The sequence below is a fragment of the Diachasmimorpha longicaudata genome, chromosome 10, assembly GCF_034640455.1.
Source record: "Diachasmimorpha longicaudata isolate KC_UGA_2023 chromosome 10, iyDiaLong2, whole genome shotgun sequence".
Classification (NCBI taxonomy): Eukaryota; Metazoa; Arthropoda; class Insecta; order Hymenoptera; family Braconidae; genus Diachasmimorpha; species Diachasmimorpha longicaudata.
In genome coordinates, this window is record NC_087234.1 from 3,952,831 (window position 1) to 3,963,417 (window position 10,587).

The window sequence follows — 10,587 nt, forward strand, 5'->3', positions numbered from 1 at the left end:
CAATGGCGCTTGTTCCCCTCAGCTCACGTTTTTTGGATCGAGACACGAGAAAAAAATGGTATTATTTCATGAATATCTCGTCAATGGTCGTATCTATCGAAAAATTCCAAAGAACTTTTTTTTTGTAGAAAATTAAATGACCCACAACAAAGTGGTTCACATATTTGTTGAAATATTTTTTTTTGTTCTTGAGATATCCAGAAAAATACCTGTTTCTTGGTCAATAATTTTAGGATTGTTCAGTTTGGGAATATTGACATACAATTGATGTTCACTACCATCTCCATAATTTTTAATTGAAGTCTAGAAATTGGGGATTCGGAAAATAAAAACGCTGATCAATTATTAAAGTGAAGAAAATATATTTCAACCAATCATTTATTTTCTGGGACTCGTGATGAGATGAATATTGAGTTGAGTTATTTGAAGAAATTTATTTGAAAGACATTAGTGTACCTCTGCAGTCCTCCCCAACATTTAGAATCATAAACTCTCCCCTCCCCCGGCCCATGGGGTCTTCAAACAAACCTCGCCCCCCTCCAAAGTGTCGCTGCAGTCGCCAGAAAGGCTTTATTTCCCAGCTGGCATCAGTCGCTAGCTCCCCTCGGGTTTCTCGTTATCGCTTGTGTTATTTCGGGGCCAGTGCTCTCCAAAGTGTCCAAAAACCTCGAACAATGTGCACCCACACCCCCCAAAAGACCCCGATTCCCCCGAACTAGTTTCCTATCACCCTCAATCCGTCCTACGGAAATCTGCATCGGCTGAAAAACCAAAAAAACCTCATAAAGAGTTCTCGAATTGACGCCAGAGTCCCCAGTGTTCTGTTCCATCTCCATCGTAAACGAGTGAAGTGAGTGTACCGAACAATAAACGACACCCAAAACCCCAAAAATCCAGGGCCAAATTTCACCCAGAATTCAGTGCAATCGTTTTCCAAGTGTCCATGACCCACCGAAAAAAAACTACGGAGACCCTTGTACCCCATCGCGAGTAAAACTGATACCCCATTGACCCACACCACCATCAAATCCTGGTGTAAGTGTACGGTTGTGTTGGCAAGACGTGGTACGCAGGTAATAATTGAAGAAAAAAAAAACGAGTGAGAAGTTGCTTGGAGAACCAGCCACACACTCGGCAAACCCGAGGTTTTAGCCTACAGGGGAGGCTGGCGATTTACCAGGATATCGATTTGTGTAGCCCCCCTAGCGCGCCGCTCGACACTCGAGGGGCTCAATTAAAAAAAAAAAGTGCCTCCAAAATCTGGAAAAATTCTGTCAAAATTGTCATCAAAAAATCCAGAGACAAAACGAAGACTTAAATTTTTTTAATCCCCTCAACCCTTCGATTTCACGTCATGTGACAGTCTTCATGTGTGTGTCGCAGTTGTGCGAACGAAATGTCCACTTTCTGGGAACAATAATCACTGAATTAACATAAAAAAACGAACAGAGCGTATCAGGGGAAGGTAGAACAACAGAAAAGAACAGAAATCTAGAGGAGTGAGACAGAGGGAAGAGACGAGCGCAGCGGCCATGGACGTCGATATTTTTGGGGCACCCACAAACGTATCACGGCTGCATCATGTACGTATTAAGCCGTGTGTAAAGGCCTGATAGGGGCCCTAAACCCCCCAGGACTCAGTAATAATCCCCTAAAACCCAAATAAATAAATCCCCCGAGGAAATTCACTCCAATAACCCCGAAAAATCGCGATGTCAGGGGAATTCCGGTGGCAAGTTCTGTCAAATCGGTGAGTGAATGTTCAAAAAAATACCCATTCATCCTCGAACAATTTCCAGAGACATCTTCAGTGATCGATAGTCCCACGTGTAGATTCAAAAAAACTAATACAATGGACATAAACTTGACATCAGACACCGGTGGTGCAATGGCATGTCCGGTGTGCACGTTGTACCTCCGCGAGGGTATAAGCCTTCAACGTCACCTGGACACTCATCCAAAGGAGCAGGTGATTGAGGCCCTGATAAAGGCCAGCAGCAGCAGCACCTCGTCCCCCTTGCCCACACTTCCCTCGTCTTCCCCCTCGCCGTTACCACAGGGCTCGTCCCAAGGGTCAACGCCACAGCCCGGGGTATCCCAGGGCCAATCTCACCTGCCTCAGTCATCGTACCCCATCGGTCCGGTCTTCGAATATCCCCCCCTGAATGCTATGATGCCACCGCAATTCGCGTCCTTCAGTTACCAGCAATTCGTCAACAACGGTACAATGATGATACCCCAGTACTCGATACCACCACCGCCACAGGCCAATCAGATGATGCAGATGCTTTACAATCCTTACAACATGTACCAGCAGCAACAAGTGCCAACAGTACAGATGCTCTCGCCAGTTACGACTATTCCAACGACAAGGATACGACCAGTTGTAACTGTCGCCGAGAGTATCTCCAGGAGTATTATGATGCCGAGTAGTCAAGAGGGAAAAACGATTATTCCTGACATGATTGAGAGTACTGAGAGCATTCTACCGGATATCGAGACCCCAGAGGTAACAGAAAGGAGGACTGAGGATCGACAGACAGAGGATAGAGGCCAGCAGACACTCTCCAGGCGCTCATCACCTCCAGCACAGAAAGACGACGAGGAGGACGAAGGGGAGAGCATCATTCCCGAGATCGAGGAGCCCAGGGACGAGCACGTCCTCCAACGGCTGCCAGATTACCAGAAGGAGAGGGAGGACGAGAGGACCGGGGAAAGAACTGACATCGAGAAGATGATCACTGATGACAGTCGAGAAGACCAGCCCAACGACAAGGAGACATCTTCTACGACAGAGGAGGCAGGCAACAGCCTCAAGATCAGCATGAGGGTGGAGATACCTCAGCAGGGAGAGGTGGAACACCTGGAGCGCTTCCTCGTGAATATTATGGAAACGAATCTGGAAAGAAGTGAAGTAAAGAAGCCTGAGGAGTCCCAGGATGATGTCAGAGAGCTCCCAGTGCAAACAATAGAGGATGAAAGTCCAGAGCTGAGGGAATTGCGAAGAGAACTGACTGTGGAGATCGATTACAAAGCGTTGGAGGTGTCGTACAGATATAAAAACAGCTTGAGTGCTCCTGCATCGCCGACAGTCTCGAAAAAACCTAATCATACGTTCTCCAGGTCAGAATACGGATCTATTGAGAATCTCAGTCTTTACCCAGTCGGGTTTGATGCTTCAGCGCTTCAAGAGTTGGAGGAGGACAATCGAGAGGAGGAGGAGGATGAGGAGGAGGAGACGGACGAGAAGAATATCCCGGACAATTTCGATGAGGAGGACATGGAGATCGAGGAGATTGCCAGCCCCCACACGCCTTTTGCCAAAGGAAGCCAGGAGAACAGGTCCCACACACCCTTGTCCACGATCAGTGGAATTTCTGGACTGAAATTGAAGACCAACCTGGCCAAACCCGGCTCACCAGCCTCGGTACAATCTTTCAGGGGCTTGAATGGAGAGAGTGAGGATGACGAGAGTGAGGACAATCAGAAAAACCCGCTGGACTGCTCCCAAGGTGAGGGAGAGCTCGAGGGCAACAGGAGGTTTGACCCTAGCTGCCATCAGTCTGTCATCACTGAACACGTCAGCTCGTTTCCTGTTCATTCTAATCAACAGATTAGCAGTGAGAGCTACTCGATGGTCAGCACTAAAGGCCAGGGCCAGGATCTTGCTGCTATCGTGGGCATGGACCCTACTACCAGCGACTCTAAGAGTTTCCAGTCAATCGCGAAAACTATGAATCAAATACCCACAACTGAACTTCTTAATATCAATGAGGATGCGCACTCGGGACCCATGAATGTTTTCGAGTTCGATGGACTGCAGATCCTTGTGCCCAGCACTTTTATTAGTGAATCGAGTCAGAAGGCTATCAGTGCCACTAGTCAACAGTCGATGGCGAGTAGTGAAGGGGGTGGGGGCATTGATGAGGAGGTGAAAAGTGTTAACATGAGGGCTGACGAGACTATGCCACCCAGGGGAGAGCTTTCGGAGCAGGAGAGCAATGGGTGCACTGAGCATTCGGCTTGGCAGGTGAGAAACAATGAGAAGTCTTCTTTCAGTTTTTATTATTTCTTCTTATTAATTAAAATAATAAATCGTTGCGTATTTTACTCATCAGGATATCCAAGTACTTTTGCTACTTCTTCTCCATTTAAATGCCTCTGAACTTTTCAATTCGAACAGCAGAGCTGTCATTTCAGCCCCATTTGAGTTTTGGTCAAGTATATTGCAACGATTCTATTATGGAAAGGTCTGAATTTTAAACTTGATATTGAGCGGTCAGAAAACACTTCAGGGTGGAACAGAACCCCTAAGTCTATATGAATTGTTAACACTGTTTTCTCCTGGGATTATTCATTTCGTTTATTTTTAAATCTACTCTATTGATGCACAATGCAATGGTCGAGTCGATAGAATTTTTTTTATAGATAAAAATTAACGATTGTAGGAGACAACATAATTCTAAAAATTTCCCCAAATAGGGGGGATCCGTTTTCTCTTTAGAATGAGTCTAAAATCACCTGAACTCATAAATTCATTTCTGAGTAATGATGATTTTTTCAAAAATAGCAAATGTCTCAAGTGTTTGCTTTTAACTAAACGGGACTTGAATATCCTTGAAAAATTCTTGCGACCGTCCGCATGATCATGCTGTGATAATTAAATTTAATCTTCCGGTCTCATTAGGAAATAAATGTGAATCTGAAAATTTCCATTATTGAATGCCTCTTCCCTGTTACTTCCAGCTCTACGTCGGTCAGGAATCGTCCCGGATGTCGACGTCTTATGATCTGATGGCTCGGGAATCCTGGGAGGAGTCCGAGGGTTCTGACAACGAGGCCGGTGTTCCCCTTCTGGACAGTCGTTCCCTGGCCACCCACTTCACCTCCTCCCTCTTCCTGGACCGAGATCGTAAAACTCCCACAAAACGCACCTTCAAGTGCTCCCTCTGCACCGAGGTCTTCGACTGTCCCAAGGAGCGCCGAGTTCACAGTACAACAGTCCACAAGGAGGCTGGTCCCTCCAACAGCAGTAGCAACAGTGGTCCCCTGGAGGTACCAGAAGCTAAGGACATAAAGCTCCTGGAGGGTCGAATGAACGTCTTTGAGGAGATATTCGTTCCAGGTATTCACGTTCCCACTTACCATCAATCACAACCACCTCTCCTCCACCAACTTCAGCCCCCTCAGCAGCCCTCAGACCTGACAAAGCCAGACGGTGATGAAAAGGTCGAGACATCCACTGGCCTGGAGATATCCTGTGCCATGTGCTCCCAAAGATTCTCCTCAGAACGTTCCCTTCAGGTACACAATCGTCGAGTTCATGGTACAGAAGTGGCAAAGCGTCTACATGATATCTCCAAGTGTCAAATTTGCAACGAAGAATTTCCATCAGTCGTTCAATTCAATGCTCATCTGAAAATCCATCCCTTGGAGTGCTCCCAGTGTGGAAAATACTTTTACAGAAAACAAAATTTCAAACTCCATATGAAACGTCATCTGGGAATAAAGCCTTTTCCATGTACAGTGTGTGACAAAGCCTTCCTGACAAAACAAAAACTCGATGAACATATGAATGGTCACACTGGCAATGCACCTGTCAAGTGTAATTTGTGCAACGAGACATTCAGAAGATACTCCAATCTTACTCAACACAAGAATCGTCATCATCTCAATATAAAACGAAAGCTCAAGGATTATATTTGCCACTGCGGTGAGGTATTTCACACGAAGAAGAAGCTCGCTTGGCACAAGGAGACACACGATGAGAAACCCAAAGCCTGCACATACTGTAACGAGAGGTTCATACACATGGCAAGTTTGACCAGGCACATGAGGAGGGCGCACAACAGACGATTTGTACCAGACGCCCAGAGGGAAAATGAGAATGTCGAGTGTCCCATATGTAAGTGCATTTATCTAAGATCATCTTTGTCTGTTCACATGAGGGTTCACAATGGCGAACGACCCTATGAGTGCCAAGTATGCTCCAAAGCATTCAGCACAAAGTGGAACTTACAGTTGCACAAGTGGACTCATGCGGCTCGAAGTACTAAACCGTATAAGTGTAATCAGTGCAGCGCTGCTTTTTACAGACACAGTGATTATACTGCTCATATGAATTCACATAGAAATGTTAGGCCCTATACATGTAATTACTGTGGGGCACAGTTCATTAGGAAGTATAATTGCTTGAGACATGTTAAGGAACATGAGGAGAATAAACAGTATACTTGTGATGTTTGCAATAAGACTTTTCACAGGTCTTATTATCTTAAGGAACATTTGAGGGTGCATAGTGGAGCGAGACCTTATACTTGTCATATTTGCGGAAAGAGCAGTAGTACGAAGAGCAATCATAATAAACATGTCAGAATTCATCATGCTAGGGAACCGGTTAATACGGAAAATTGAAGAGGAGAATTTTAATTTTTGAATTTTGCATGGTTTTCTACTCTGATAAATTGGAGAAGAGTAATTAGTTGGACCTGTCTCTTTTTTCATGATCTGGTATGATCAATTAGCGACAGTTCTCTGTAAAACAAGGGTTTTTCGTTTACATTTTTTAAATAGGGATAAGGACAACAGACCAATTGCTGGATTATTTTTTATTTGTGGAACTAGCTCAAATCGCTCTACAAAAAAGCTTACTAGCAAAATTTTTCACTCATTTGTAGATTCTTACATATCCATTGAAAGCTGATCAATAGTCAGAATCGATTCATTAAGAAAAAAGGTGGTAACACAGTTATTCTTGAGGAATATTGTTACAAGATCAAGTACTACAATTTTATTACTCAGAAATTCCCTCAGAATTGCGCTCAGTAAAACGAGTGTCCCTTATACAATATTTAGCCAGACGTATCGAGCTTAATTTTTTTTAAATAAATATTTTTGTAACAATCAAAATGAAATACCCTTGTATTATTAGGGAGTGTCGATGTCTGTATTGTGACTTCATGAATTGTTTGTTATCCATGATTATTCGGATTAAAAAGCATGCATTTCAAATTTAACTTGGAGGACTAAGGGAATACTATGACTTAGATCTCCTATCAAAGACTGTACTTTTTATTTCAGTCTCTTTAAAAAATACGTAAATGGCCGAAATTTCCCAATTTGTGCGTTTTCCAATTCTTATTCTGATGAACAATGAAGGATTAATGAATTTTAGACGCATCTGCCTTGCGACTTCATGAATCTTTATTTTTTCATTATTTTTCACAATAATAACACGTACTATTGACTCGAATTCTATACTTTGTTTATTTTAGTCTTATTCAAAATTTATAAAGGGGATTTAGGAGGATTTTCGGGCGATGGAAAGTCGTCTGAAGACGTCAATGGTAATTCGAAAACATTGAATGTTAAGAGTGATTAATGAGCAAGTGATTTGAGTCAGTTAGTAATTGACGTAAGAAGTGCTGAACAACCCAAATTTAGTTCAATTTCTTATTTTTTTTCTTGGTTTTTGGCCTCTTTTGTTAAAACGGAATTACGTAAACAGAATCTTCCTCACCTGTTGAGGAAGTGGTGAGGGAAGATAATTAAGACATCGTCTGCATGTTGTTTATATTTTTTTATCACTCTACCACTGAAGTGATGACCATTATCGGAGGTACTCTAGATTCACATTTATTATTTGAAATGAAGTGTTTGTTGGTTTGTTTCTTCATTCAGTTGAGATTCTTTTCTGTCAATTCTGGAATGAGAAGCGAAGAGGAAGACCTTGACTTTAAAAAATGTAGAAAAATATTTTTTCTAAAGATTCTCGTGCACTGCACAAAGTGTCTTTTAACTTTTTTTTCGATTAATCCAGAACTTTTGGAGGTATTGACTAAATAATATCAGTTCAATTCTTGTGATTAACTCCTCGTTTCTTCATACCAGAATAAATGTTGTTTTTGATTAGTAAAATTTTGTTGACTCGATGCTTGATGAATAAAACTCGTCCATCGATCGTGACTTAGGTAAATTAGCTAATGTAAATTTATCGAACGGATACAAGTGAAATATTATGTTGTGGTTTGATATCCAGTGACTTGGGACCCTGACGACTTAAGGATACTAATTAATAAGTAATAAATGGTACCCAGGCATCAACAGGATTTGTCAAAAATAAACTCGTACTGTTGACTGCGAATAAAAAGTTGAACATTTTGTGTCGAGAATCCACGAAAAGCGAATTAAAACGTGAATTAAAACGAAATAATCATAAGAAAACATGAGAAAAAGTTTGCCAACTAATAGTAAAATAATTTAATACATAAATGATAATTAATCGATACTATAAAGGGGAAGAATAACTATTGCATAACATTAATGAGGTCCTTTACGTGTCAGTCGTTTGTAAGTGGGGTATCTCTTTCTACTATTTTGCAAATTGAAAAACAAAATAACATTGTGGTAAGGACAAGTGTTACTGTCAATCGGTGTTCGAGTGTAATATATGTGAGACGAGGTTACAATGACAACGGGAGATAACTGTTTCATTGATTAGTTATTGAGATGAAAAATGGTAAAATGTAATGAATGAACAAGTCAATCAACGTTATTTCTTTCAAAGGAACAAATTTTTGATTATTTTCAATGTAACAAATCATTTTTCGTTGAAGATTTTAGTCTCTCCAGTAAAGTCTTATATTGTCGTGAAAATTCATTGCACCTCCAGATATTTGATGTGATAAATATATTTTTCAAAACAAGCGTGATTATTTTATCAACATCTTGGAGAAAAAAAAATTGAATCATTAATATCAATGATAATTCACAAACAATGAGGTCTTACCTGTTTCCACAGGAACTCAACACTTGTATGTAACAAAACAATACAATTACAATAGCCAATCGCTATTATCTTAGTTGTTATTCTTCTATATTTATATATTTTGCAATGCATAAGGTGATCAACTATTGGTAAAATTAATTCCAATACTAAGACTGATCGATGTTGGTTCTTCGTACTGCTCTCTGCAAGAAATCATCAGTTGAATTGTCAATCAGTCCCTAGACGATTGAATCAACTCATATTATCTGCATCCTACTGTTCATGAATTCATAAGTTTCATCAGTAATCAATTGTAATTCAATTCGTTCGGTTTTTAATTGTCAAGTTATTAATTAACCACTACATTGAGTATGATTTATTGATCGAGGGGTGAGGGGTAATCCGTTGAATCGTGAATATGATTGGAGGACTGGAGAATTACTATGGGTCCAATTTTTCATTCATATTCGGAATTATTAATAAATAGTCAGATACGAATCAATTTCTTCGAAGCTGTACCAAAACAATAAACGAGTTAAGTTAATTGTCATGGGGTGAGGGGAGGGGGATTATTTCTGAAGGGAGCAGTATGAGACACATTAGACTGCTTGAGACATTTTAGGAATGAGGAATGAATTCAGTAGAGAAATTCGATGAAACTATCGATTTGTTTTTCTTTATTGGTTGATTATCTCGGTGATTATGGGGCCTGAGGAGACCAGGCAGGGGATTTTTAGTTTTGGACATGAGAATAATCTCATGGTCGATATTGTAGAGAAATTCAGGCGTTCCATTAAGTTTGATTAAGGGGAGGTCACCCCAGCGAATTTTTTATTTCGCTTTTCGGGAATAAAAGTTCGAAATTTTGCTTTCGAAGTGCTTTTTCCTCAGAAATTTGATTTGACAGGTCATAATTGTTTGTCATCACTTATACCATCATTTCTCTACTGAATGGTGAGAGTTGTGAGCTTAACATTATGAAAACTAAATTGATATTCCCCGCGAGAGATATTGGAAAAGCAATTAATGGCTGGTTTTGTTATTAACTTGCAGTTTGACGAATGACAAATCTGCCAGACAAATACACGATTAACATAATCACAAAAAAATTGGTGTTAATTATCGAGAAACCAGCATCGATGTCCAAATGTGCAATTTGTGTTGATTATTAGGTTCAATTGTGAATAACAATTAGGATGAAAAAAAATGTCACGTGGACAGAATGATGGGAAAAGTGGGGAAAAAAATTCTTGGGAATAACAAAAATGTTTATTCATAATTCACGAATGAGATAATGAAGGTAACTCCTGTATATAATGTAAATATGTATATCACTTCTATTTTATAATAGGATCAATGCGAGTAAATAATATTGAAAATTAAACAGAATAACAATGATACATAACGAGAGGATTAAGATTTCGAGGAAAATTTCGATTACGTGATAAGGAGAAGAAATTGATAAGATTCTTACTATGATTGAAGGATAAAGATAGGATAATTAATTAATTATAAATGAAAAACAAAACGTTAAAGAAAAAAAAATGCGAATACTACATGATCTTTAAAACACGTGTATACCTTAATAAAGTTATGTATTGAGGTACTTTTTAATGAAAAAACATGTTTCTTTATTTTTTTAATTGTGGTTTTTCTCTGTATTTTCATCGTAACTTGTCGTCATTTTTTTTTGTGAGGGAGGTGAGTTTTTTTTCTTGCGGTCCCTCATTTTTTTCAACGCTGTAATGTTGTACCACGTGTGTACATTAAAGAAGAAGAGTACGTTGTACATATATACATTATCAATTTTTGCATTTGTG

The 10,587-nt window shown here is 40.2% G+C and overlaps 1 protein-coding gene across 2 annotated transcripts; it reads left to right on the forward strand.

The window, feature by feature from the left end:
• The first annotated feature begins 63 nt into the window (after nucleotides 1–63).
• LOC135166535 (uncharacterized) lies at nucleotides 64–10,573 on the forward strand. Of its 2 annotated transcripts, XM_064128849.1 has the most exons (3): nucleotides 64–4,030; nucleotides 4,119–4,250; nucleotides 4,747–10,573. In XM_064128849.1, exons 1-3 carry the CDS (start codon nucleotides 1,853–1,855, stop codon nucleotides 6,412–6,414), a joined length of 3,978 nt encoding a protein of 1,325 aa, XP_063984919.1. In that variant the 5' UTR covers nucleotides 64–1,852; the 3' UTR covers nucleotides 6,415–10,573. The 2 variants fall into 2 exon arrangements, with proteins under 2 accessions (XP_063984919.1, XP_063984920.1); XM_064128850.1 differs by lacking the exon at nucleotides 4,119–4,250.
• Nucleotides 10,574–10,587: the final 14 nt, after the last annotated feature.